General features: G+C 52.4%; 3 protein-coding genes across 6 annotated transcripts in view; 2 read left to right on the top strand and 1 right to left on the bottom strand.

The window, feature by feature from the left end:
* Positions 1 to 678: 678 nt before the first annotated feature.
* On the top strand, positions 679 to 16,134 carry LOC147255132 (cdc42 effector protein 3). Of its 4 annotated transcripts, XR_015118225.1 has the most exons (4): positions 679 to 872; positions 8,853 to 8,951; positions 13,454 to 15,344; positions 15,434 to 16,134. XR_015118225.1 is itself a non-coding variant. In XM_086216840.1 (3 exons), the coding sequence occupies exon 3, from the start codon at positions 13,747 to 13,749 to the stop codon at positions 14,671 to 14,673; it is 927 nt and encodes a 308-aa protein (XP_086072966.1). In that variant the 5' UTR covers positions 679 to 872; positions 8,853 to 8,951; positions 13,454 to 13,746; the 3' UTR covers positions 14,674 to 16,126. The 4 variants fall into 4 exon arrangements, 3 of the variants coding, with proteins under 3 accessions (XP_086072966.1, XP_086072968.1, XP_086072967.1); XM_086216840.1 differs by having other exon boundaries at positions 13,454 to 16,126; XM_086216842.1 differs by lacking the exons at positions 679 to 872; positions 8,853 to 8,951 and adding an exon at positions 9,163 to 10,085 and having other exon boundaries at positions 13,454 to 16,126.
* Positions 16,135 to 17,128: 994 nt separating this feature from the next.
* ercc2 (excision repair cross-complementation group 2) lies at positions 17,129 to 24,677 on the top strand. The gene is made up of 23 exons (XM_086215292.1): positions 17,129 to 17,278; positions 17,504 to 17,603; positions 17,977 to 18,054; positions 18,154 to 18,216; positions 18,324 to 18,437; positions 18,524 to 18,640; positions 18,810 to 18,926; positions 19,343 to 19,466; positions 19,573 to 19,669; positions 20,134 to 20,267; positions 20,340 to 20,508; positions 20,678 to 20,796; positions 20,892 to 20,961; positions 21,276 to 21,345; positions 21,493 to 21,594; positions 21,735 to 21,798; positions 21,889 to 22,010; positions 22,158 to 22,250; positions 22,398 to 22,470; positions 22,584 to 22,654; positions 22,773 to 22,916; positions 23,021 to 23,164; positions 23,900 to 24,677. Exons 1-23 carry the CDS (start codon positions 17,274 to 17,276, stop codon positions 23,990 to 23,992), a joined length of 2,283 nt encoding a protein of 760 aa, XP_086071418.1. The 5' UTR covers positions 17,129 to 17,273; the 3' UTR covers positions 23,993 to 24,677.
* Positions 24,678 to 26,695: 2,018 nt separating this feature from the next.
* klc3 (kinesin light chain 3) overlaps positions 26,696 to 27,577 on the bottom strand; it is a 9,808-nt gene continuing 8,926 nt past the window's right edge. Inside the window, exons 13-14 of the mRNA XM_086216839.1 lie at positions 27,373 to 27,439; positions 26,696 to 26,977 (exon numbers count right to left, since the gene is read on the bottom strand). Of these exons, the coding sequence (XP_086072965.1) occupies positions 26,894 to 26,977; positions 27,373 to 27,439 (151 nt within the window). The 3' untranslated portion in view covers positions 26,696 to 26,893. The remainder of the gene's footprint in view (positions 26,978 to 27,372; positions 27,440 to 27,577) is intronic.

Raw genomic sequence — 27,577 nt, 5'->3', positions numbered from 1 at the left:
CAGCTGCGGGGTCAGCAGGAGCCTCCTGATCACCGAGGCTCTAAAAATAATGGCAGGTGATTTTATTATCTGTGGCAAAGTGAGGCGAGAGTGAGGGCCGCTTGCTCTTCCTGCAGGCTCCAGCGTGTCTCCGTGCTGCTACGTTCCTTCCTCTGATTCTCTCCTTGCTCTGCAACTCAACCCTGAACGCTGCTGCCTGAGAGCTGTACGCACTTTTATCTCGCTGCTGTGCTGAGGAGGAACTGAACGTTCTGGAGGAAACACCCCTGCCGATAAGACACTCGTGTGCCGCCGCGGTGTTGGGACTTGAATGTTGTCGTAGGACGTTGGTATCAGGACAGTGACCTCAGACGTCACTGTCAGAATGTTAATGAAACTATCAGTACCCCCCCCCCCCGGTTATTTAAATGCTTTGTAAGAACAGAACGTTGTTCCTCCACGGTTCAGCGGTCACGTCCGCTGGTTCTGAGTGAGATCAGCAGCTGTGCTGGAAGATGAGGCGGAGGACAGTCTTACCCAGGATTCACCGTGGCTACAAAATAAAACTTTACTTAAATGATTAAATGCTCAGTGCAGAGCTCCGCCGCGGCCAAGCCCAGGGTGACAAAACGCCACTTTCCCCACGCAGAACAGCTCAAGAACACAACCTTCCAGTGGCCGTTCCTCGGCCTGCGTCGCTTCCTTCCTCAGCTTCTTCAACCAGTCGAAACCAAACCTGTCAGACCAACAGGTGCGTCTCCGCATCACGTGACCAGAGAGGAAGGGCGACGCGCGACCTCGAGGGCCCGCCAGCGTTCTCTGTGCTGTGGCCTTCGACGGTCCAGATGAGCAGAACGTCAGTAGGGGATGAACAAACTGACATCACGCTGTTGGTATGTAGAGTCCACATGTGACAGGAGCCTTTGTGGTCGCCACATGACCGTGGTGTTCCTGAAACACACAATTCACTAATTGTGTGTGTGTGTGTGTGTGTGTGTGTGTGTGTAAGAACACATCTCCCATCTGTGTTCTCCCATCAAACCAACAGTTTTTTCACGTGTTGTTAGAAAGCTTCTCTAAATTCAGCCGATCTGCGTTCGCTCAGCTAATTTATAAGAAGTTGTGAGCGGGGACACGAAGCCAAGAACAAAATGGAGGACCCGTCAGTTGGACTCCGTGCTGCTGTCCTCACTTAAACCCCTGACTTCCTGATTCTGCAGTTATCAGTGGAATTTGTTTGTAAAGCAGCCAGACGCAGATTTTTGCTCCGTTTGCTTTGTTACCTGCTTTGCTGCCGTTCTTCAGGAAAATGGTTCACTTCTGAGAGGACGTCCACGCGCAGACGGAAGCTTTTATTGTGGTACTTGACACAAAACGTCTGCTTTGCCTCTCAAGTACTCACAAGTAGTTGACTTGAGCTTACAAACACATGAGTTTTAATCCTCATCACCTCCAGAACGCAGAAAGAGCCAGACACACAGATTTAGCTCGATGCTAAACGAGGCTGGTGGCTAACAACAGCAGGACTGTGAAAAACTGACTGTTGATGCACTTTCAGGCGTGTCGTGATCCTCAGGATTCACCGCCTCTTCAGCTAAATGCAGCGATAGACAGCTGGAAGAAGACGAAGAAGAAGAAGACGAAGAAGAAGACAAAGAAGACAAAGAAGAAGAAGAAGAAGAAGAAGACGACGAAGAAGAAGAAGAAGACGACGAAGAAGACGACGAAGAAGACGACGAAGAAGACGAAGACGAAGACGACGAAGAAGACGACGAAGAAGACGACGAAGAAGACGACGAAGAAGAAGACGACGAAGAAGACGACGAAGAAGACGAAGAAGAAGACGACGAAGAAGAAGAAGACGAAGAAGAAGACGACGAAGAAGAAGAAGACGAAGAAGAAGACGACGAAGAAGAAGAACAACAAGACGAAGAAGGCAAATATAAGAGAAATTAGAGGACAAACAACTGGTGTTTGTGACATCGTTCACCAGGAAGGTGATGTTTTAAAACTACATTCACCACCATTCATGGAGCCTAACTGACCCCATGGAATTATACAAGATCTCCTGGCGCCGCCTCACGTGTCAAGAGGTCATTTTCATGGTCATTTCACCGATTCCTATGCCATCAGACTGGATGAATCCCATTGGGGCGGGGCGGACCATCACAGGAGCGGGAAACGCACAAGGACAGGAAGTGGATCTGAAAGGAGAGGAAAAGTTAGACGCTGGAAATCAGGAAATGCAGAAAGTCAAAAGCGAGACTTCAAAACTTGATGTGGCATTTGACAGATGTTCAAGATGGCGGCTGGCGCATCTTTATGCCCCCGCCTGATGGAACACCCAATATGGCTGCCGGTTCTTCTGCGGCACCATTCAGGAGTGACGTCATCAGCACCCGCAGGCCTTCACGCCTTGTTGGGGCGTCTCAGTCTCCATGAATGAGCACCGTGGTTTTTGTGCGCGTCCTCGTTAGCAGAGAGAGTCGAGCGCGGTAGGCGGGGACTGCGAGGTGTCCTTGGACGAGCTCACATCCAGTTGGCGCCTGAACTTCAGAAACAAAGTCTGAAAAAAACCATCTGAAGAGTGTTTGTGGCCTTGTGAGGACCTGACAGCCTCCCGGCCTGCTGAGGCACATTTGGTAAATCATTCGCCGTTGTGATGTCTGTTCTGGGGGGGGGGGGTCTCTCTACCTCCAGGTTCTAAGAGTCTGGGACTGTCAAACCTGCTGTTCCCATGTGACCTTGGCGAACACACGTCCAGCTTCCTGTCCTGCCGCTCATCGCTGCCGACGTTCCTTCACCTCCCTGGCAGGCAGTGGCGCTCCGCCCCTGGCGGTCGCCGTCCGCGGTCTCGTCAGGATGAATTCTTTCCATATCTGTTGTTGTTTTCCTCTTGGACCTCCACGCTGGTCGGGGAGGGACGGCCCAGCTCTCCTCCTTGATGGATCGCTTCGCTAGCAAACTAAACAATGCTGTGTTTTCCTGTCAAAGTCAAGGGAACATTGCATCCTCCGTCAGGCCCCAGCCAGCCCGACTTGTCCCACGGCGACTCTTTCCTTTGTGCAGTGAGATGACATCCTCGCAGTGGAGGCGTCATTCAAGCGTTTGTCCTGAAGTCGCACCTACAGAACCCTGAACTTTGCACTCGTGCTCTTCATCAAATGCAGTTTAAGATTTGTTTTCTCTGGGTTCTGCTTCTTTTTCTGTTTATTAGATATTAAACTCACAATACGAGCGAGGTGGAGGACTGGCGAGGCGAACTGTGTCAGCGCTGTGGTTGAGGAGTGGCCGTCCGCCGTGGCTCTCAGGCTCAGAACGCGCTGGAAGCTCATCAAACGTCGCAGGATCTGGTGAGACGTGTGAGACGAGCTCAGGCACGGACGCCGCTTCGCTGGACGCTGCAGGAGCTCAAAGAATGCGGCTGATATTGTCCTGCTATGACATCATCAGGTTTGGGTCAATCCCAAAATCTGACTGACTGTTCCATCACCCCACCAGTATAATCCAGTCCACCAGGTCGTCATGGTTACCTGACGATGCTCCAGAGGTGCCGGATGGCTTTACCTGACCCCTCGTAGTGAAAACCAGTAAATGGTCATCTCGTGATCGCGGCACGTTGGTCTCGTTATCCTAACGCGCTCGTTATCTTGTGATGACCAATCATACTGATTGATTAGTATCAGTTTCTTGGCCTCCACACAGCCAGGATGGAGGAGGTCGCTCTCGCTTGCTGGGACACAACAGCTATCAGCAGTTTGATGACATCATCGATCTGAAACACACCTGGAGGCTTCGCGCGGCGCCGAGGGATTACCGCGGAAACGAGCCTCATCTTGTTGTTTCAGTCGATGAAACATGCGGCTCTAGATTACAGACGTTTGAGGAGGACTAATAAAACATTTGGTTTCAACATCCACATCCCCCAGAGGAAGGCACTCCGGCGAACGTGCGACTCAACCCTCGGTGATGAAATCAGCCAAAGTCTCCACTTTTACAGCCCTGAGCTGCGCCGCGTCTGGGGCTGCGCACGCAGCTCAGGGCTCCGCTCCTCCGGAGGTGTTTTCCAGAGTGAGCAGCAGCAGCGGATGGAAAACAAAACAATGAATGATGTAAGAGGGCCGAGGGCAAAAGAACACGGGGCCGTAAATGTGTCACTGCAGCCTGAAATACTGAGCTGGTGACTGGTCAGCAGGAACATGAACGCCCTGGTTCGCTTCCCCCGCCGCGTTACATAAACGCGCATGAACGCACGATGACATAAGAAACCAGATTCTAGCAGAAATTCAACCCCCGAGTTGCACAACATGCTGGAGTCTTTCCCTCTCCCTCCGTCTCCATCTGTTCCCTCAATCCTCCCCTCCTCTCCTCTGGCTTCCCTCTGTCCCCCTTTTCCTCCCCCTCTCCGTCCAGGCCCGGGGGGGTCGTCCGGAGGGTCACAGCTCCTGCCCCGCCTGGAACAAACCCGCCGAAATAGACGGCGACAGCGAAAGAGAGGAAGGGATTCTTCACTTATCGCCGCGGCTGACTCACACCGAGCGTGCACTTGACCTCTGCCCTCAGGCTGAGGAACCAACATGTGACCGCAGGAACCTCAGAACCTGAACAGCTGGAAGACAAACAAACACCCGACCCATGACTCCTGGACTCTGAGAGGCCTCCAGGAGAAAGCCTTCTGGCGTGCAGCTGTAATCTGCTTCCGGGCATCAACGCCGTCCAAGTGAAACAAGATTTTAAAAAATGCGTTTGTGATGTCGAGCAGATTTCTAGCGACCGTGGGAGCCTCACCGATGTTTATCTTCAGCTGAAGAGTGTTTATGAGTGCGTTTGTCAGGCTGAATGAAGCGTGTGTGTGTGTGTGTGTGTGTGTGTGTGTGTGTGTGTGTGTGCAGGTTTGTGTCCCTCCAGCCTGTGATTTGTTGGCTGGGTTGCTTCAAGCTGTTCCACAACAGGAAGTAAAGATGTTGATGTTTCTGGGAACCGAGCCTGACAAACTGTTACATGCTGTATCAAGTGAAATTGTTCCCCGGAGGCTGAGAACGCCGCGGTGGGCGGAGGAAGTCCCACGCAGACGTGCAGCTACGTGGAGGTTCAGCCCTGGACCGGGTTCAGTCGTCCCCTCACAGGTGTCGCTGCTCCTGGACTGATGATATCAGCATCATAATGTCAATATGGAACAGAATTTTCAGAGTCAATGAGGATTTGGAAGTTTGATGCCGCAGTTCGACTGAGGGTCAAAGTCTGGAACCCTGTTTTTAATCCTCTGTGACTCGTCCCTCTCATCCGGCGTCGCCTGTTCTTCCCATCTTGTTTTTCCCGTCGTTTGGATGCTCCTCTCTCTCTCTCTTATCCAGGAACGGGACTGAGCAGCTAAAGATGGCATTGATTCTCCTTTTTGTCAGGGTTTTCCTCCGGCTCTTTGTCAGTGGGAGCGTTGCAGGCCAGAGGTCAACAGGAGGAGGACTCTGTGTCTCTGCACCTCTCTGGTTGTTGACTCCGCCTCCCTGCACCCAAACACAAGTCGCCGGCAGGAAAACTGCCTCGTTAAATCTATTTTTCTTCTTCTCATTTCCCTTTCATCCCCCTTTTCTTCATTTTCCTTCCGTCGTTCTTTCACCGCTGAGGCTCCGCCGTTCGCCTCGATCACAAAATAGAAACATATGGAAGGTCATTTACTCGCAGATTCCCAGAATTCCTGGCTATGAGGTCACTAAGTGTCTCAGCCTTGTCGAACCGTGACTTTCACTGCCCCACAATGGAAATCCAACCCCAGGAGCGACTCCAGATTTGGGCGTGAGGCGGCTCGGGACATCTGGGAGGGTTCTTAGGTGGTGGGGAAACGTTTCAACAAGTGACATTCAAGCTAGCAGATGAAGAATGAGGAGACGGGGGCTGGTTTCCTCTGAGCGCTTTGGGAGGGCAACGTCAGCACGTGAGGAGGAAGATGAGGAGCAGGTAGGAGATGAGGAGGAGCAGGTAGGAGATGAGGAGGTAGGACTTGAGGAGGAGGAGGTAGGAGATGAGGAGGAGCAGGTAGGAGATGAGGAGGTAGAACATGAGGAGGAGGAGGTAGGAGATGAGGAGGAGCAGGTAGGAGATGAGGAGGTAGGAGATGAGGAGGAGCAGGTAGGAGATGAGGAGGAGCAGGTAGGAGATGAGGAGGTAGGACATGAGGAGGAGGAGGTAGGAGATGAGGAGGAGCAGGTAGGAGATGAGGAGGTAGGAGATGAGGAGGAGCAGGTAGGAGGTGAGGAGGTAGGACATGAGGAGGAGCAGGTAGGAGATGAGGAGGTAGGACATGAGGAGGAGCAGGTAGGAGATGAGGAGGTAGGAGATGAGGAGGAGCAGGTAGGAGATGAGGAGGTAGGAGATGAGGAGGAGCAGGTAGGAGATGAGGAGGTAGGACATGAGGAGGAGCAGGTAGGAGATGAGGAGGTAGGAGATGAGGAGGAGCAGGTAGGAGATGAGGAGGTAGGACATGAGGAGGAGCAGGTAGGAGATGAGGAGGTAGGACATGAGGAGGAGCAGGTAGGAGATGAGGAGGAGCAGGTAGGAGCGCCACAGCCTGCTGACGCTCCTGAAGTGGAGTTTAATAAAAACAAGAATGAGGTTCAGACTGGAGTTGCTTGATCTCAACTCTTATTGTGAAATGCCACACGGGACGGGTGAATTCCACCTGACTGAGTGGCGTCATGGCGTCATGGCGTCACGGTGTCATGGCGTCATGGTGTCATGGTGTCATGGCGTCACGGCGTCACGGCGTCACGGCGTCATGGCGTCACGGCGTCATGGCGTCACGGCGTCATGGCGTCACGGTGTCATGGCGTACAACGAGAGGCGACAGAGCGGCTGCAGCTGCTGGGCTGCGTCCCTTCGGCCCACGGCACAAAGCGTCCTCGAACGCGGCCTTGTTCCTCTTCCTGTGACTCTCTTCCTCACTCCTGGCATCCTGAACTTCGCTCCTCCATCTTTGCTCGGGGTTAAATGGGAACTTCCTTCTTCCTTTCTTTCACCCTCGACCCTCTTTCCTGATTTAGTTCCATCCAAGAATGGCAGTTAATATTCTTGAAGTCGCCCCGGGGCAGAGCCTCTGCCGGCCCCACAGCAACTAACATGGAATCCAGCGGGGCGACGGCAGCTGTCAGCCTCCAGCCACCAAAAGCACATTTTCCACACCAACAACGACAACCAAGGAGAAGAAAACCTGAAGTTCCCCTTTAAACTCCAGCAGCATGGGGTGACACCTGGGGGGGCTGGAGGAGGGAGGGAGGACCACCTCCCGCTGCACAGATGACATCTTGATGTACTCAGGTGATGTCACCTCTGCTGCGTCCCTGCCGCGTGGGAATTCTTCGCTTATTGACTTTGCACATTCCAGTCGCCCCAAACGCACAAAGTGACAGTGACACACGGAGCAAAGACAACGCCGCGCTTTCAGAATCCCCACTTTGACAAAAGTCAGAGCCATGAAGGCCGTTTTGAGGCTGGCGTGCAGCTTCGTGGCCTGACGCTGCTTCAGCGAAAATTGGCCTCCAGGGATGAGCGAAGGGGGAGAAAGGGGAGTCTCGCGGGAGCCGTGAACCTCATGCGTCTGCAGACCAACAGCCAGCGTCTGCATTCTCCATCGGAGAAATCCTCATTATCCCGTTGCCGCTCCGCCGAGGGGCCAACTCTGCCGGGGCCAAACTTTACGCTCCGGAAGGCTTCAACTGGGCGGCGATAACAAACACGAAGGCCAAATTCGATGCGCAACTGCTCCTCATAAACCAGAGAAAAACATCTGTGGAGGACAGGAGAGGTTTGTTGAAAACCCAGAAGCTGCAGGCAGAAGAGGCGCCGCTGCTCCTCAGCTTCAGCGTCTCAGACCTGAACGGAAGAAACCTGAACCCTCAAAGAACCCAATGAACAAATTCAGTGTCTCAGACCTGAACGGAAGAAACCTGAACCCTCAAAGACCCCAATGAACAAATGACACTTTTTTTGGGTGAAATATCAGTTTAAACGTTATATTCTGATGTGTTGCTCAAGACTCTTTTTCTACCTCCGCTTTGTCCACTGAACTGTGGTGTCATTGTAGTTGTTGTTGTTGTTGTTGTCGTTGTTGTCGTCTCTGCGAGCCTGCTGCTACTCAAATTACAGAACAGATGATTCATCACCTTCACGCCGTGTGTCTCAGCTGGAGATCAGCGGCAGGGCAAAGAGAAACCAAACCAATGGCCGACAACATCTGACAAAAGGAAATGCAACGTTGTCAAACGCTCGGTTGCGTCGAGTTGTGAGTTTAAGCTTTGAGACGTGAATAAAGACGGCTGAACTCTGCGGTGAATGAAAACGCTTCAGACATTCAGACTCATGATTAACACCAGTTAACCAGGGACGCCACTCCCCGCCGGTCTTACTGGCCTCACTGGTTGATCAGTAACCATCTGCTCATCCTCTTCAGCAGTTCAGATGGTTTGATTTTTTTTAACAGATCGTTTCATTTATTCACTGATTACTTATTAAGCTCTAACACCTCAAAGTTAGCAAAAAAACATTTTTATTGCATTTATGATCAATCACACAAATCTTTCTACGTAGAAATTAAAACCAAAAGTTGCCAGTGTTGCTCAGAGCAGTTGTTAGCCACCAGTCTCCTGTAGCTTAAAGCTAGCTACAGGTGGCTGGCTCTTCCTGCATTCTGGACTCATATGCAAGAAATGCAGGAGGGGGAAACACCTGAGTACCGGAAATGCCAAAAAACCCACCCCAAAAAACACTTTTTTTTTTAAGACGAAGGCTTTAATCTTTTAATTTGAAATCCGCCCACCGGATGTCGTCCGTTCCCAATGCTGTCATGTGACGGGGTTTCTTGATCCACTTTCTCCGAGCAGCGGCTCCAGACGCAGTCACGGCCCCGCGGTGAGGCGGAATGTCCGACTAAACTCCAAACGTCTCGGCTCCGGCAGGATGACGGCGCGCCGCCGCGGCTGGTAGGTACCGGAGACACCGGCGGGTCGGTGCCCCCTGGGTTGGTTCTCATGGGTTGACGGGTCTCCTCGGCGCCTGCTGCCAAACTGTTGAACGGACGGATTTTTTCTTGCGCTGCGTGAAGCTCAGAAATGTTCTGCGGGCAGAATATTGAGGTGGGCAGATGTGTGACGTAGCCTCCCCAGGTGTGTGGCAGCTGCAGGTGATGTCACAGCTTCTCAGCCGTGTTTGGGACGCGGGGCTGCGGGTTCAGCCTCCCTCCCCGGGCGGTGGCGGTCTGGGTTCTAATCAGATTAGCGGGCAGCGAGAAGCCGCGCCGGCGGCGAGCGGGACGCTCCTGCTGACGCTGAGGGGAAAATGAGATTTCTTGAGGAACAAAGTCCTGCGTCCCCCGAGGCGCTGCTGGTGGAGACCGAGGAGCCTCCACCCGGGTGCCGCCCGCTCCTTCCTCAGTTTGGTGAACGGGGGACGCGGAGGTGTAGGCGGCCTCGGGTTCGGCTTCTCTGCTCCACCCGAGGTTCATAGACTCGCGAGGCAGGTGGCGGCGCTGCTAGGAGACCACAGGCGGGTCCAGTTGGCTCACGACCGGGTTCTCAGAACCTTCACATTTGAACCAACGGTGAACCAGCATCAGCCTAGAACCAGCAAGGGAACCGGCTCAGAAGCGACACTAGCACCAGCCCTGTACCAGCACCAACACTAGAACCAGGACTGGGTTCAGGCAGGTGGAAAGGGGCGTTGGAGGGCCCAGGTCCTGGTGCCAGCGTCTCCGTGGAGGAGCTCCATCAGAGGCTGCAGCGGCAGGTGGATGTTACACAAGAACTGAAAATAGCGCCTGGAACCGTGATTCTGAGGATTAGACCAGAGGGAGATTTGTTCCACTGGTACCAAACAGTTGACGGACGGGAGTCTCCAGGAGGACACGGATGATCTCAGCCTTACATAACACACCGGGGGGGTGGGGGGTGTCAGTCAATCAAGAACCGGGCCGTTCCTCCTCTGCTGGCGCTTCTCTGGACCTCGGACCACGTCTGCTATCAATTTAACGGCGTAAACACATTTTTTTCAGTGCATGTGGGAGATGAAGTGCAGCTGCATCATCGTTCATGCTTTTAGCTTGAAAGAGCAAGTCTGAGGTCATTGTGACATCAAGAAGTTGGTTAACACACACACACACACACACACACACACACACACACACACACTAGTCATCGTTAACTCACTCACAGTCACAGTGAAACCCAACTAACCAGGAAAACACCCTCAGCAGACGGATGACATCATGCAAACAAGTTGTGTGTGTGTGTGTGTGTGTGTGTGTGTGTGTGTGTGTGTGTGTGTGTGTGTGTGTTTACAATGACTAACCTCTTATCAGGAACTCCAATCCCATTGGGGACCAAAGACCGGTTCTGATGCAGTGGAACATAATTAATGAGTTCCTGGTAAAAGTTGGAGTTCAGGTGTGAGTCGAGGTCTGGGTCAGGGCCAGGATCTGGGTCAGGATTAGGGTCTGGATTAGCGTTAGGAAGTCAGCAGAATGCCCCAACAAGGATAGGTGTGTGTGTGTGTGTGTGTGTGTGTGTGTGTGTGTGTGTGTGTGTGTGTGTGTGTGTGTGTGTGTGTGTGTGTGTGTGTGTGTGTGGTTGGTTGGTTGGTTCAGCGGTTCTCTGTCCTGTTTCAGTGCCAAGTGGAGGCTGAGAGCAGAAACAGATGTCAGGTCAGCCTCCGCCGTGGCTGATTGCATCATCAGCTGAAGGAACCCTGAGCGTCTGTCTGAGCTTCTTCCTCCCCGGAGCCACGGCGCTCCGGCGCTCCGGCTGCTGTCTGACTGGAACCATTTTTCTGGGCTGCAGGACAGATTTAAGAGCAGCTGATTGGAGGTGACTGGCCGTTCCGGTCCCGTCTCATGAGGCAGCGCTGAAGGATGACTTTTTTTCACCAAAAAGTCCCGACTGGTAAAAACCCTGACCTCCGTCGGTCTGAGAGGTCAACGCCAACGCCTCAGGGTTCTCAGTAAAATGAGCGCAGGAGTTCCATGAAGTTCTGCTCATCCGTCGCTGGTTTTCTTTATTTTTGTTTAAAAACGTTTTTGGTTCTGTTGGCGGAACTTTGAGGCTCAAAGATGTTGAAGCAGGTTTCAGTTCTTTTGAGTGACACTTCAGAAAACAGCAGCGCGCGAAACAAACGTGGAAGAGAAGAAGACAAAGTAGTCCGTTCTACGCTTGTGGTTCCAAGACCAGTTCCAGGATTGACCCCCGCACTGGTTACTAATGCGGTTCCCCACTGCGAGTCGGCCTGCTCCAGAACCTTGGTCCACTCTTCGCTGCTCTAAAATCTGTCGCCTACACAGGAAGTTTTGTTCTCCGTTGGCTGTCAAAGGCGTGTGACTTGTTTACTAACTAGAACGTTTCCAGCGCCGAGGCTCCAGTTTGGAGACACGGCCGTTGTGGAACCAGGTTCTGTGGCCCGGTTCCAGCCGGCGCTTCACCTCCTCCAGTCAGAACCCTGCTGATGAGCCGCGTGTGTGAGTTCTTGGCTCGCCAGCGCTGCTCGTTTACGACCCTCATCAGACCAGAGCTGTTTGAGAGTCCGTGGACTCTGGTGCGGTTCAGATGTTCTGGCGGCGAGAGGAACAATGGCGTCGATGGACTGGATGTGCGGGAGGCGCACGTCTCCACACCTTCCACTGCTCCGCTCGCCGTCGTGATGACCAGCGAGGGTTTGACCTCTCGACCCTTGGATTTCTGCACTCAGAGTTTCTGTCGTCGGTTGGTTGTTGAGTATTTGCTGAATCGTGATACTGTTGTTGGCAAAGTATTGTAATATTTGTGGTGTCATGAAGGCCAAGTGAACCGAACATGGCGCCGTGGTCCCTGGAGGGGCGCGGGTGGTTCTGGCCGGCGCACTGAGACGCCGCCACATCCTGGTTACAGGTGGTCAAGTTACCAAACCAGTCTCGTGTCCAACTTCGCTACATGAAGGACTTGTGTACTTAGCGAGTACAGAAGAACTTTGTACTTGAATGAAAGTGTAGTTTTCTTGTGGCACCGGAACTCCAAGTATCAGGTTTCTGTGGCAGCTTTGAGTTTTTCCTCTCAGACGCAGTTCAGGACTCTCCTGCCAGCCCTCATTTATACTTCCCTCTACATGAAAAGTGACTTCCTGTCGCGTTTTCTTGGACGCCCCTCTGAGTTGGCGGAGGTTTGCCAGGTAAAGGCGTTTTACGCCTGGCGGACGAGTGAGGAGGAAGTTCACGTTGCTGGTTCTTCTCTTCTTCTTCATCGTGGAGGCGGTTCGTTTGTGTCTTCCTTCAAACCTCAGAAACGGCGTGAGGACGTTCGTCCTGCAGGCAGCGACGCGATGTGATGGGCGGAGCTCCGGCGGAGGGAGTTTACCTGTTTTTGGTTTTAAATATGTTGTTTTTTCGCTTCAGCTTCTGTTTATTTTCAGTCCAGAATAAAAAAACTGTTCTACTTCAGGCTGAAAAATCGAAGAATGAGCACGTCTGACCTCACGGGGTCGACCTGGCGGGCGACATGTGAACGTGAATATTCACACGAGCGTCTCTGATGCCGTCGTGATGGAAATGGCGTCTGCGCCCTCACCTCAGGGCACAAATCCCAAAGATGAAGTAGAGCCAGGTTGTGATGTCACAGAGCATTCGCGTACGCGTGTTAACCATCACCCAGCACAGCTGAGGACTGTGATTGTTGGTTGGAGGTTCAGACGCCGTTTCAGGCGCCAGAACGCATTCCTGAGTTCGTCTCCAGGCTTTGAACTCAGACGCACAAACGGATCTCTGCGCTGGAAGCTGCTGCTCCGCTCCTCCGTTGTTGTGCAGAGGAGAAGAAGAAGAATGTGTTTACTCGTTATCCACACACGCCTCCGCTCACGAGTTGCGGGCGATGAGAGCGGAACCGTTCTCAAGGCGCCGTTTGTTTTGGTACCGCATGAAAAAGTTGCTTAATCGGCGGAACGCGTTCTTCTGGTTTACTAACAATTATTTCAGCTTCTCTCCTCTGCTGGCGCTCTGTTTTCTGTCTCTTTTATATTTTGTGTGTGAAAGAGTTGAGGTCAAAGGTCAGAAACCCCCCCCCCCCATGTTTGTGTGATAACGAGCGACGGGAATCACGAGGGTTTTTCTGAACCGCCGTTTCCTTGCTGGCGTCCTTGCGTCCGCTGGCTGAGCTCAAGTGTCTTTGGGAAATTGCGGCCGTTTTTCTGGGCTGATTCACCAACTGACTCACAAGCTTCAGACACACACACACACACACACACACACACACACACACACTCTCTCTCTCTCTTGAGCAGCATACCCCCTCTTAGCAAACACTGGATTCTTGGAGTGTTTTCTATCATATGTCCTCGGCTGCGCTGAAAAGACGGTCGTAAATCTCCTCCCCCGCCTCCTCCCTCCCGCTCTCCTCCCCCTCTCCTCCCCCTCTCCTCCCGCTCTCCACATCTCCGTCTCACTCTTTCTCTCTCTGGTGTCTCCCAACAGATCTGCGGTGTTCTGGACTTCCTCCTCCTCGTCCCTTCCTCGCCGTTTACCTGTGGAGGGAGAGAAATGGTGTTTCTGTGAGTGTGAGAGAGAACGAGGGATCCGAGGTCAAGGCCTTCCTCCGCCTCCCCCGCAGTCACATGTCAGCGTGAGGCCCAACCCCCCCGGGGCTGCTCCACCACACTGACCGACCCACATACTTTCTTGAAGAGGAAACACAGACTGGAACGAGCCACGGGAGCTTCTGGTCAAGTGAGTCTGTTGGCACCCAGGAGTTTTCTCTCGGAAGCAAAATGCCCGCCAAGACGCCAATCTACCTGAAAACTACGACCCCCAAGAAGGGGAAGAAGCCGAAGCTGCGTGACGTCCTCTCTGGGGACATGATCAGCCCCCCGCTGGGCGACGTGCGTCACAGCGCTCACGTGGGGCCCGAAGGCGAGGGGGACATGTTCGGGGACGTGGGTTTCCTGCAGGGTAAGATGGACATGCTGCCGTCCCTGATGCGGGCGCAGAACGGCGACGCCCGCTCACACAGTGTGGAGCGGCGAGCGGGGGAGGGTAAACAGGACGCCAACAAGTACACCTACAACGGTTACCACTATCAACACACGCCCGCCGGCCTGCTGAAGACCACTATTTCCATGCCCGTGTTCATCGCCCATGAACAGGCTCCGCCCAAACCCCCCCGCCTTCACCTGGATGACCCCTCCCCCCCCTCGCTGTCCTCCCAGGACCACCCCATCAACCACCTCCCCCAGGCTGCAGAGAAGAACCTCAAGCCGGCGCTGAGCGCCGACTACACCGACACCCGGCACCACCCCACGCTGTCACTCTGTGAGAACGGCGTGGTGGGCCGCCTGGCGTCTGAGCCGTGCCGCGACGTCTCCCTCTCCCCCGCCATCCGCAGGCTCGTCCCCTCCTCCGGCTCCTTCTCTGAGGTGTCTTCTGAGGACTCCATGTCAGAGACCTGCGGGCCCCTGGACGTCCGCCGAGGTCTCAGCCTCGACTCGGACGCCGGCCTGAGCAATGAGGATCTGAGGAGCGAACGCAGCGAGTCGCCCTGCGGACCCTTCCACCTCACCGGTCTCACAGTCTCGTCCAATGTGTCGCGGTCTGAGTCTATGGCGGGTCTGGACCTGGACCTGGGGCCCTCCATCCTGGAGGATGTCCTGAGTATCATGGACCGCTACAAGAACGTGGATGACCGCTGTGAGCTGTGACCCAAGGACGCTGGTGGATGTCAGCTGCACGCCAGTGGGCGGAGCCTGGAGGAGCAGCAGGGACGTGGGACAAAGAGAAAACGCCTCTTTTGAGGCCAGTTGAGAGACATGACGGCAGCCGTGGCAACCGCCTGGTCCTCGGGAGCCTTTATCACAGACTCATGAACAGAATCGGCCTGTTGTCCCGCCGAGGACGTCCGGGCCAGTACTTCAACAGAAAAGTGTATTTTGCGTCCCAGGTACTCGCACATGGTGTCGTGAGTTTTGGAAATCAAAGTGTTTGTGGACGGCTGGATGAGGAAGACGCCGCCGCTGTTAGCCATCGTCACCGTTAGCATCAAGCTAAACGTGCGCATCGGCTCTCTGCATTCTGGACTGACAGAAGCGATGCAGGAGGACGTCTTTGTGAGCCGGACGCTGATGTGCGAGTGCTTGAGAGGCAAAACTCAGTTGATGGGTGAAGGGTCGCTTCAGGACATTGCCAACGCCGTCGCATCTGCTGAGGCGGCGGGAGGCGCCAGCTGTGAGCAGACGTCAGGACTCGTTTCTTCACAGCAACGTTTCTCACAGCCGTGATGTCACTCGATTCTAAAATGTTTACAAATGTGAATTTCTGCAGTGGGAGTCCAACCGTCCAACCAAGCTGAACCGGACCTGGATTGAGTCACTGAGTGCGTTTACCTGCACGCCAATGAAGCGATAACATCGGGGTTCTTCTGGATTATTCAGGTAAACGGTAACGTCTGATGTTCTCCATCAGGTAAATTCCGTCACTGGTGATGAGAAAAACCCGTGGAAACACCGAGTCTCCAGCCCAGTCGTCCATCGTTTTCCGGTGCAGAAACCATCAGATGTTTCTAAACCAAAAAAGATGGTCGGCAGCAGCGGTGACTCGCCCGCGAGGAGAGAAGAGGAATCAGAAACGGCCTCCTCAGAAAGGCCCAGGCCGACGTCACCAGACGCGAGGAACAAACTTGCTCTCAGAAAAAGACAGACCCCAACAGTGAATAGGAGTTTAACACCGTGCACCCGGGGCGAGACGTTTTTGGGGACGTCGCATTTTTAAGGTGCATGCAAACACGTGGGATCAGGTGATTGACAGGTATCAGATTTTCTTGTGTCTGTGTCAACACGCGGACTTTGACTTCCTCAAATCTCATTTTAACCTTTAAAAAGGTTCTAGACGACCGGATGTCACAAACAAAACCCGCCGATCCGTCTCCAGAGGTGAAACTGTCCTGCTTCGTCTTCTTTAACTGCGGTTTGCTGCCTCCTAGTTTACTGTCAGACGTCCGCATTCTTCCAACTCAGAGCGGCGGCTTGAAGTCGCCTCGCTAACGTTCACCAACTGACCACAGTAGCCTATTACTCAGATGTCATTTATGCTGTATACGTCACTGTAAAGCCATGAATAAACGCTCCTGTGAAGGAAGGAACTGCTGGACTCCAGGTTTTTCCTCACTCACACATCAACACACTTGTGCTTCTATTTCTACTTCCTGGTTCTTGCGTCACCGTCCCAGAAACATCTTAAATAACCTGACAGGAGGCGCAGAGGGAGCGTCCCATCCACGGTCCAACAGTGAGTCTCCAAATGTTCCCTCAACTTCCCAAATGATCCCTGACAATCCAACTAATGTCCACACCCACTGATTTACAGCTCTGCTGGGCTTTTAATTTGTGGATTAATTCAGACATTGATATGAGTGAAGGTGTGTGTTTTAAGCCCAGAGAGGTGGTAAAACATTAATTAGTAATAGAATTAAGTAGAAATACCTTATAAATGTATTGTGGAGAAAATGAACAACAGTGTTTTTTGTTTTTTTTATAGAAAAAAACAACTTGAGGTTTAGTGTTGCTCAAGAACTCAAACCCTGAAATCAGTGGATGAACTTCCCTCAGCTTCAGCATGGCGACGGTGCCCACAGTTGATGTTCTGTTAAAGTTTCAGCATTTCAGCGATTAGATTCACAGAACACACCGGAGTTGAACTGGCTGTTTTCGGCTTCTACTTTGTTTTGAAAGTCTACACCGGAAGTTGCATTGTCTGCATTGATTGAGTAAAATTTTGGTGCAGTGTCACGCTGCAGCCACTGGAGGGCGTAAACTCGCACCATTCTCCATGGATCCAAACGGATCCTGAGCCGTCATGTAAAGGCCGATGCTGCCCCTTAGTGGATAAAAGTGAAACTACAAACCACCGCATATGGGACCGCATCCTGGAAAAACACAACAGAGGCAGGTTAAAAACTGCCCAGGTTCGTTTGTTATCCATGGAATGATACGCTTGAAGAACGAGTCCGAACTTCTAGGAAAACATTCAGGATTTACGGATGAACGTCACTGTTCTGAAAGGAAATCGAGTGAAAAAGATGTCTGAAGATTACCGTCGCGGTTCAACCTCCAGCGCAAGAGGTGGCGCTGTGCGGTTGTTGCCCGTTGGTGCGACCCGCGAATAACAACACAAGAAGAAGAAGAATCACCGGCAGCATTGCTGTGTGTTTGCGTTTTTGTACACACAGCCAAGTTTTCAATGAGTATTTCTACTTAGCAAACGCAGTTGCAGAGGAACTGGAGGGACAGCTGGAAGTCTTACAACAATGAAGTGAGTGCTCCTGCCGGGGGAAACGCGATCTGTTAGCGCGAGCTTGAAGCTGCTGTTGGCTAACACACAGCTAGCATCTGCTAGAACTCGAGTGTTGGTGCCAGAAGCTTCGTACGCGTTAAAAGCAGCAGCGTTCACAAGTTCAGGTGGAGCTGCTGGGCGAGGCGAGCATCGTCACAGGCGAACCTGCTAGCGAGGCAGTCAAAGCTGCTGTTTTGATTTCAGGCTCAACATCGACGGGCTGCTGGTGTATTTCCCGTATGACTACATTTACCCCGAGCAGTATTCCTACATGCTGGAGCTGAAGAGGACTCTGGATGCCAAGGTAGGGCCGCTTATCTCAACCGACTTCAGGTTATTCGTTCACACCAGGGAGGTTGAACTGCCGGGAGCGTAGGACGCATCTCCTCCTCCGAGCTGGCAGGTGAACGAACCACCAGCCCTCCTCCTCCCAGGCGTGCTGTGCTGTTCCTGCTCCTGATGAAATGCATCCTTAGAGAGGCAGATTTGTTCGCTTGACAGATGCTTTGTTTCTAAGTCGAGCAGAGCCGAGCTCCACCTCTTATTTCACTTGTACTTCTATTTTAAACTCTTCTGGGGGAACAAACTGTCCTGGAGCTCAGATGTGTGTTTTTAATTCAGGTTCGTGATCATTTTGAAGGTTTTGTGAGGAAATGAGGGTCTGCGTGTGTTTCCAGGGTCATGGAGTCCTGGAGATGCCTTCAGGGACAGGGAAGACCATCTCCCTGCTGTCTCTCATCGTTGCCTACCAGCGGGTGAGTTCAGCCGTGTCTTCGTGTGACCTCGATCAGGTCGAGCGGCGTCATGTTCAGAAACGCCTGGTGAACTCGCTAACGTGAGCTTTGCTCCTGCAGGCTTTCCCTTTGGAGGTGACCAAGCTGATTTACTGCTCCAGAACCGTTCCTGAGATTGAAAAGGTGAGTCAGCCTGACCCCGTCTTCAGTTTTAACCGTGTTCTCTGGCGGTCGTTGCCGCGTAGCGTGAGCGTCTCAGGATGTGAGACGCTTGACCTTCATCCCTCCAGGTGGTGGAGGAGCTGAGGAAGCTGATAGAGTTTTACTCCAAGGAAACCGGAGAGAGCAACAACTTCTTGGCTCTGGCCCTGTCCTCCAGGAAGAACCTGTGCATCCATCCAGAGGTACGTCCACCCGCGTCTCCTCCTCCTGCTCTCAGAGCCTCTAGAAATCTGTGTCCTCTGAGCGAAGGCCGCCTGCTCTGCTCCAGGTGAGTTCTCTGCGCTTCGGGAAGGAGGTGGACGGGAAGTGTCACAGTCTGACGGCGTCTTACATCCGCGTCCAGCGTCACAGCAACCCCAACCTGCCTGTGTGTCGCTTCTATGAGGTGAGACATTCACCACCACCATCATCATCATCATCATCATCAGTACCAGTCCCTGATTCTTTATCTTTATCTTTATCTTTACAATTAATGGAAGGGATTTACGTGTGTGTGTGTCTGTGTGTGTGTCTGTGTGTCCTTCACCCTCCTCATGTCTGGGTGGTGTCTGCAGGAATTCGACGCCGTGGGCCGGCAGGTGCCACTTCCTGCTGGTGTCTACAACCTGGATGACCTGAAGGAGCTGGGCAGGAGGAAGGGCTGGTGTCCGTACTACCTGGCGCGCTACTCTGTACGTTGCTGCAGCGACAGCAGACTAAGATTGACTGACGAGATAAACGCGCCTGAGTGTTTTTATTCCTCTGGCGCGTCGGAGGAGTTTAGGAGGCGTCTCGGAGCGGCGTCCACCTGCTCACGCTCACCAGGAGTCTGGTTTCCCGCGACAGCAGCACCTACAAGTGCTGATGTGAACAATGCAGTATTCAAGCATGTACTACTTCCTGCGGGAGTACTTGTAGTTTTAAAGTTTCCTTCCACATGAATATCGAACAAGTGTTTCAGGTTCTACCTCGAGTGGAGACTTCTGTGAGCCTAAACTGACTGCTTCGTTACTACTGCAGTACTGAGTAATACTGTAATATTTGCAGCGTGTCCATGAGGGCTGGTCGTGTCTCCCTGAGTGTGTCCTCTCGTCTCCGCTCCCCTCAGATCCTGCACGCCAACATCGTGGTCTACAGCTACCACTACCTGCTGGACCCCAAGATCGCCGACCTGGTGTCCAAAGAACTGGCCAAGAAGTCGGTGGTGGTGTTTGACGAGGCTCATAACATCGGTGAGGAACGCCGCCGATGATCTCAGCTGCCAATCATGGCGATCATTCTGGGGAACGTTGGGAAATTGTGACTCCTCCTCCTCCTCCCTGCCTCTTTGCCCCTCAGACAACGTGTGCATCGACTCCATGAGTGTGAACATCACCAGACGCACGTTGGACCGCTGCCAGAACAACGTGGACACGCTGCAGAACACGATACACAAGTAGGGACGCTGCAGTGACACTGCACACACACACACACACACACACACACGGAGCACCACTGAGGAGCCACATTCATATTTGAACCTCAGCGTCCCTCCGCCCACACACAGGAACAGCAGGTCATGTGACCAGAATAGAACACCAGCAAGGTGCTGCAGCCATCATATACTCGTGTGTGTGAGTGTGTGTTAGTCAGAGTAGATTTTGTGTAACCTTTGTGTCTCCTCCAGACACATGAACACATCTATGATCCGAATCCTCCCAAGAAAATTGTGAGGAAATAAATCGGTTCAGTCCCGTGACCCCGAACCCTGCCAGTGAATAGTAGCACAGTGAGGTGATGATGTCACTCCCTTGGAACGAGCGAAGACTCCTCCCACTTCACTCTTCCACGTGTTTCAGGTTCACACAGAAGGGTTTTTGACGCCTGTTCATGGTCACCTGACATCTGAGTGTCTGACAGGATTAAAGAGACGGACGCGGCCAAACTGAAGGAGGAGTACCGGCGACTGGTGGAGGGGCTGAAGGAGGCCAACGTCGCCAGGGAGACGGACGTCTACCTTGCAAATCCGGTGTTGCCAGATGAAATTCTTCAAGGTAGGAGCGTCGGGACGAGCGTCTGAAGACGGAATGTGTCTCAGCGGCTCACGCTCTCCCTCCCGCTCGCAGAGGCCGTCCCTGGAACCATTCGCACCGCCGAGCACTTCGTGGGCTTCCTGAAGCGTTTCCTGGAGTACCTGAAGTCGCGTCTGAGGGTGCAGCACGTGGTCCAGGAGAGCGCCCCCCAGTTCCTCAAGGACATCTTTGACAAAGTCTGCATCGACCGCAAGCCTCTCAGGTCAGTCAGCTTTTATTGGGCAGGAAAATCAAAACAGAGTCACTGAGATCTTCCTCTTCAGCTTGGACTTCTCCGGACGAACGCGTTCTGGTCCCCCTTCCTTCCTTCTCCTCTCCCATCCTCTCATCTTTTTGACTCCTCTGATCTTTCATGGTCTGGGCTTCTGCAGGTTTTGTGCCGAGCGCTTGCAGTCGTTGCTGCGAACCCTGGAGATCGCTGACATCACCGACTTCTCCGCTGTTACGCTCATCTCTAACTTCGCCACCCTAGTCAGCACCTACAGCCAAGGTACCTCACCGATGACATCACGCGCCGCCAGAGCTGCTCCCTGAGACCGCTTGTGTATCTGAGCCTCGCCGGTCGTGTTCTTTCTGTCTGTGCAGGGTTCACTTTGATCATCGAGCCTTTCGAAGACAGAACTCCAACTATCGCCAACCCAGTGCTGCACTTCAGGTGGGAGAGAACCTTCGCCCTCCCCCGACCGGGAAACAGAAACATTCAAGTCAATTCTGTTGTTGTTCTGAAAAGTTCCGAGACTTGCTACTCTGGAATTACGTAGTCAAACCATCCAAGTGTGTGTTCTGGGGTTTGACCAGCAGGAACCTGCAGGGCTGAGAATTGATCAGAACTGCAGTTCCTGGCGTGGCCACTGGAGGCAGCCTCCACGCTGCAGCTCATTGACGCTTTCATGATGAAACTTTAAAAACTGGTGATTCCGATGTGGGAACTCCTCTGTCTGTCCTGACGGCTCCGGTTCTCCCCCTCAGCTGCATGGACCCCTCCATCGCCATCAAACCAGTTTTTCAGAGGTTTCAGTCGGTCATCATCACCTCGGGGGTGAGTTCTCTCTCGTCTCTTGTTGGTGTTCTCAGTTGGAGGTTCTCCTCTTAGAACCCAAGTCCTGCAGGTTCTCCTTCCTGTTGGTGTCACTGCGACTGTCAACAGTTTCATCCAAATGTTGTAATAGCGTGCGCTTGTCCTCAGACTCTCTCCCCCCTGGACATCTACCCCCGGATCCTGGACTTCCGCCCGGTGACCATGGCGTCCTTCACCATGACGCTGGCACGAACCTGCCTCTGCCCGCTGGTGTGGAGACGCACGTGACACACGCTTTCACTCAGGAGAGGAATATTCCTCGCCGTCCTTGACTGGATCGCTTTGTTTCCACGCTTCAATTCCCTTCAATCCTGTTTGTGTCTTCGTTCTTCCTCTCTTTGTTTTCGTAGATTGTCGGGAGAGGAAACGATCAGGTGGCCTTGAGCTCCAAGTTTGAGACCAGAGAGGATTTTGGTGAGGCGACTCGTCTCGGTCGTCATTATTTACCTCCAAATGGAACAAACTGTTCTGGTTCAGATGCAACAGGCTGACTTGTTGTTTCAGCTGTGATCCGTAACTATGGCAACCTGCTCCTGGAGATGTCTGCCATTGTTCCCGATGGCATCGTGGCCTTTTTCACCAGCTATGTCTACATGGAGAACATAGTGGCGTCCTGGTATGAACAGGTCAGTGTGAGAGCTGGACCTGGTACCCTGGGCTAGAACTCCACCCCCCCGTTGTTTACCTGAACCGGTCTAGACGACCTGTCAGTCAAATGATTTGTGTTCTTGCAGTCTTAAAGCTGTGGGTGTTTGTGGGATTCGGGTCTGCAGGGAATCCTGGAGAATATTCAGAAGAACAAGCTGATCTTCATTGAGACTCAGGATGCAGCAGAGACCAGCATGGCCCTGGAGAAATACCAGGAGGTGAGACGCGCGCCGGCCCGGCCGCCGCACGGCCAGCTCACTTGACATACAAGCAAATTCCTGCGAAAGCTCCACAGTCACAGCTGTGTTGTTCCCCTGGCAGGTCTCAGACTTGTGACCTCTGACCTTTCACGTGTCTCTTCTCAGGCGTGTGAGAACGGCCGGGGGGCCATCCTCCTGTCAGTGGCCAGGGGGAAGGTGTCCGAGGGAATCGATTTCGGTAAATAACGAGCACACCTGCAGGAATCAGGATATCAAAGATGGCGGTCGTGGTTGTGGCAGCGCTTGTGTGTTTGTGGTTTCCCGCCACTGACTGACTGGTTTTCTGTCCAGTGCATCACTTCGGCCGCGCAGTCATCATGTTTGGAGTCCCGTATGTTTACACGCAAAGCCGCATCCTGAAGGTCAGTCCGTTGTTTTTGCCATCATCAAGCAGGAAATGTGTTCCAAACCTGAAACTGAGACGATGTTCTGCTGGGATTCTGACCCACGTTCTTCCACTCCTCCCTCGCCGACGCTCAGGCTCGTCTGGAGTACCTGCGGGATCAGTTCCAGATCCGAGAGAATGACTTCCTCACGTTTGATGCGATGCGTCATGCGGCCCAGTGTGTCGGCAGAGCCATCAGAGGCAAGACCGACTACGGGCTCATGATATTCGCTGACAAGGTGCGTGGTGCTGCCAGCAGCGTCCCGTCACATCCTCTGACCTGACATCAGCGTTTGGTAGCTGGAGGGAAGGTCAGTCAGGATTCTTTCTCTGGTCTCTGCAGCGCTACGCCCGTGCAGACAAGCGCGGGAAGCTTCCTCGCTGGATCCAGGAGCACATCAACGACGGCAGTCTGAACCTCACCGTGGACGAGGCCGTCCAGCTGTCCAAGCACTTCCTGCGGCAGATGGCTCAGCCATTCAGACAGGTAGGACTCGGCGGTCAGACTGGTAGGACTGGTAGGACTCGGCCGGTCAGACTGGTAGTACTTGGCCGGTCAGACTGGTAGGACTGGTAGGACTCGGCCGGTCAGACTGGTAGGACTCGGCCGCTCAGACTGGTAGGACTGGTAGGACTCGGCCGCTCAGACTGGTAGGACTCGGCCGCTCAGACTGGTAGGACTCGGCCGGTCAGTCTGGTAGGACTCGGCCGCTCAGACTGGTAGGACTCGGCCGCTCAGACTGGTAGGACTCGGCCGGTCAGTCTGGTAGGACTCGGCCGCTCAGACTGGTAGGACTCGGCCGGTCAGTCTGGTAGGACTGGTAGGACTCGGCCGCTCAGACTGGTAGGACTGGTAGGACTCGGCCGGTCAGTCTGGTAGGACTCGGCCGGTCAGACTGGTAGGACTGGTAGGACTCGGCCGCTCAGACTGGTAGGACTGGTAGGACTGGGCCGCTCAGACTCCAGATCAGGGCCTCTCTAGTCTTCGTCACTGTGGCGTCCCAGCAGCTTTCATGTACTTTTACTGAGGCGACCAGAGGCGTCACAACCATGAGCCTCCTGAACTCTCAGCTGACTTTCACACCTGCATCTTTGGCTCTGGGGAATCGTTTGATTCGGAAGTTGCTGGCCTCGTCTCCTAGAGATGTGACCCTGGATGTGCTGAGCCTCTGAGCTGGTCGTCCTGGTCCCTGGTGTCTGATCCCCTCCTGTCCCCCTCCAGGAGGACCAGCTGGGTCTGTCTCTGCTGACTCTGGAGCAGCTGCAGTCGGAGGAGATGCTGAAGAAAATCACTCAAATCGCTCACCAGACCTGAAGCCTCCATGTCATCACTGAGGCAAGACTCAGGATGGCGAAGAAGGGAACCGGGTCGAAGACGAGATCCCGGAGGCTAAAAGGTTCTGGTCAAAGGCCTGAAACGTGAGAGACGGTCCTGATTCCACGCCTCCAATCTGTCAGTATGTTACATCATAAAGTCCACTGAACATTTGCACCACCGGTGTTGTTTATACACCAAACACCTTCAGAAGACAGTTCGTGACTCCAGAGTGCAGAAAGAGCCGCTACGTGTATTTAGCTTGAAGCTAACGGAGACTGATGGCTAACTGCAGCAGAGGCGTTCAAAATGGCCCGCGTACAAACTCGAGGTTGAGGTTTAATCCACGTCGTCTTCATCAGGCCGTGAGCTCAATAATCCACAAACTTAACACACAGACGAGCGCCGCCAGTCCCCGTTAGCTTCAGGCTAACTGTATGTGGCTAGCTCTCTCTGCTGTCACCAAGCAGCGGTGCAAGGGTGAGTTCAGGAGTCCTGTCCATTAGTACTTGAGAAGCAGGTACTTTTATATCAAGTATGAGTAATTCTCTCTCAGTGGCCCAACGTGTTGCGAGACCCGTTAGTCTCCTTTTCTACTGAGCAGTGTTACAATTTTATCAGAACAATTATTTGTATGTTGTATGAAAATTGGAACATAAATGTTTTGTATTTAAAAATTCAGTTGTGGGGGGGGGGGGGGGGACTTGGTGCTTTAATAAATATTTGATTTTTCAAGTGGAGTTTTTTTCCCAACATTATCATTGAGTTTTCCTAATGTTTCCAACGTACATCAATAAACAGAAGAGCGCTCTCACGTCAGGGAGACCGATGGTGTCGTCCATTAAAATTGTCCTTCCTTGCAAGTCAGGTATTTATGAGCCGACATGGAGCAGCGCTGAGGTGAAATACGTTTAAAAAACAACAGCAACCTGAGCAGTCGAGGTTTCTCTGCCTTATCAAGCGAGAGCCCAGGTTATTTCACGACTGTGCGTGGATCAAAAATACAAATTTAGACGTTCTCAAGTGGAGTTTCATCATTTATCATTTTACAAACCTCGGAGAGAGAAGCGGTCACGCCAGACGCCTGAGAGGTGGTTTTTTTTTTTTTACATGTCTTTATTTTACATTTCAACTCAAGTCGTCAGATACAAAACGCAAACATGTCTCCCAAGGAAGTGAAATAAATCCCTGTTCTACATCCTCCGTGCTGCATGTAACACTCAGGCAGGTGCGTCAGTAAGCTCCTAAGAGACTGGAGTTTCTATGGTAACTAAGCTCGTGCAACCGCAGTGACATCATCGCAATCAGCTGTTCATTAAATTACAAACTGGATAGAAGGTTTGAGTGAGTCTTGAGGAGCGAACTGCAGTGCGGGAACGACGTTCCAGACGCTCGCCTGTGTCCTTTCAAACTGTTTGGGAACAGAACTTCACTTTTAAAAATGAAACCAGGGGCGCCGTCGGTGTGGAGGGCGAATCGCAGTTTCAGCCTCCACAACATGGAGGTTGACACACAAACGCATCTTTCTAAGCAGGAGCGGACAAGGACGAGAAGGTAAAAACGCTCTCCTGCCGTTAAGTTCAGGTTCGTGAACCTGAGGGAGAAGTTGCAGCTCTGAGGCGTCTCAGTGATAAAAGTGCAGCTGTCAGGAGGAGTTTGCAGGACTGGAAGGTCGTGAGGAGCCAACGTTCCTGGAGGAGTTCAGCTTTTAGAAGTGGAATGAAGTTTTCCTCAGAAGGTGAAGCGGATCAGAACGAACCAACACGAGGTGAAAACTCAGCGCAGCACCACTGTCAGATTCTTCATCTGGTGGACTCTGGGACGGTACGTCCTCGGCGTGGATTATTCAGCCACACTCAAAAACATTTAACACAAATGAAACATGAGGTGAAAGAAAGCAGCTACGCTCTGTTTGCTCGGACGCCAGCGACGGCTTAGCAGCAGATCGTCTCTACAGGCGCATATTTTGGGTTTATTTAAAGTTCAGTAAAAAACAAATAAATAGAGAATCTAAAAAAAGTGGAATGCTGAAGTAAACTGGTGCTAACGCCTTGTTTTTTTTTCTACATTAAAACCAACGACGTTGAAATAAATTCAAAGGATTCCCAACATTTTCAAGGCAAAACCCGTTTGTGACGTTTCCATGGTAGCAACTTCCTCCCTTTGAAAACCGAATGTTAACATCGACATCTCGGCTGTGCAGACCTGGAGGGTTTCACATAATTTAAGTGAGAAGGAAACCACTCATGACGTACAAGTACGCTCCAGTGGTCCAGGTCCAGGTGAACCTGAGCCGTCTGACCTGGAGCCCGACCGCCTCTGATGACGGCACCAGGGATGACAAACAAAGATGGCCGACGGATTCTGAATAAACAAAGATTTTTGTGTAACAGTAACACCCGACTTGAACTCATGTCGACGCATGACATCATTGGTACCGTTTTAACCTCCTGGTGATCACGGACCTGCTAGCGGTCGGGTTCTGCAGGTACTTCCTCCAAGTTGCCAGCGACCTTGAAGTCAGGAGGGAATGTTTGTCAGGTCCCGCGATCAGAGAACAAATAACCGATAAGTCGAGGTCTCGGCATCGCGTGACCTTTGAGCCCTTTTTGAGACAAACGCCAAACAAAAGTCTTTGCTGGAGAGCAACAGCAGCAGTAAACATTAAAATGTTATTTCTAGTTGATGATTTATGATGATGTCAACAAAGTTGTTTGTTTAAAAAAAAAAAAAAAAAAAAGCAAAAGACGGGGAATTGACTTTGGTGCAGAATCGAAAACAGCGACTGTACAGCCGATGATTTCCCCAAACACTCCAAGGACACTGGTTGAAGGGACCTTTATCACGTGTGTGTGTGTGTGTGTGTGTGTGTGTGTGTGTGTGTGTGTGTGTGTGTGTGTGTTAGCTGGCCCCGCCCAGTGAACCTCGTCTCATCAGACTCTGCGTGCTGGAGCTCAGGCCTCGATGATCTGTCAAGCAGCTCGACTGAGAGACAAAGCAGAAAGACACAACGGAGGTTTAACTTGCGCTTCTCTCTCCGTGATCATGACCAAAGTTTAGTTCTAAGTTTAAATCTTGATCTAAATTTTGTAAAATAAAACCTAACACAGTACAGTAGCTAGTTCTGCCGGCGCCGGGTCCTGGGTGACCCGGATCCAAAGGTTTCCACTGGTGATCTCCGGTCAGTGAGTCAGTGGCACCGAGCAGTGACTCACTTCCACGGGTAAATTAATCTCAGAGTAATCACACGTGTGACATTCATGCAGGTGTGAAACGTCGACGACTGTCGAGTTTAGTCGAGTTTATCAGGCAGAGTTGAAACTGTGACTTTAATTTCACTGCAGTTCAAAAAAGTGCTGAATCAGCAGGCGTTTGCTCACCTGGGAGCCGTCCTGAGCCTCTCGGGCTCCAACATTAAGAACATTCAGAGAATTCGCTCTCTTCATCCTGAAAACAAGACCAGGAAACAGTCGTCAGCAGGCGCTGCTGATATATAAACACACAGACACACAGACACACACACACACATATATATATGTATATATATATATATACATACACACATACATACATATATACAAACAC

Source organism: Aulostomus chinensis, chromosome 10 (genome assembly GCF_037954235.1).
Source record: "Aulostomus chinensis isolate RoL2024-O1b breed Wild chromosome 10, RoL_Achi_v1.0, whole genome shotgun sequence".
Classification (NCBI taxonomy): domain Eukaryota; kingdom Metazoa; phylum Chordata; class Actinopteri; order Syngnathiformes; family Aulostomidae; genus Aulostomus; species Aulostomus chinensis.
This window is presented reverse-complemented; position numbering and strand designations above follow the sequence as displayed.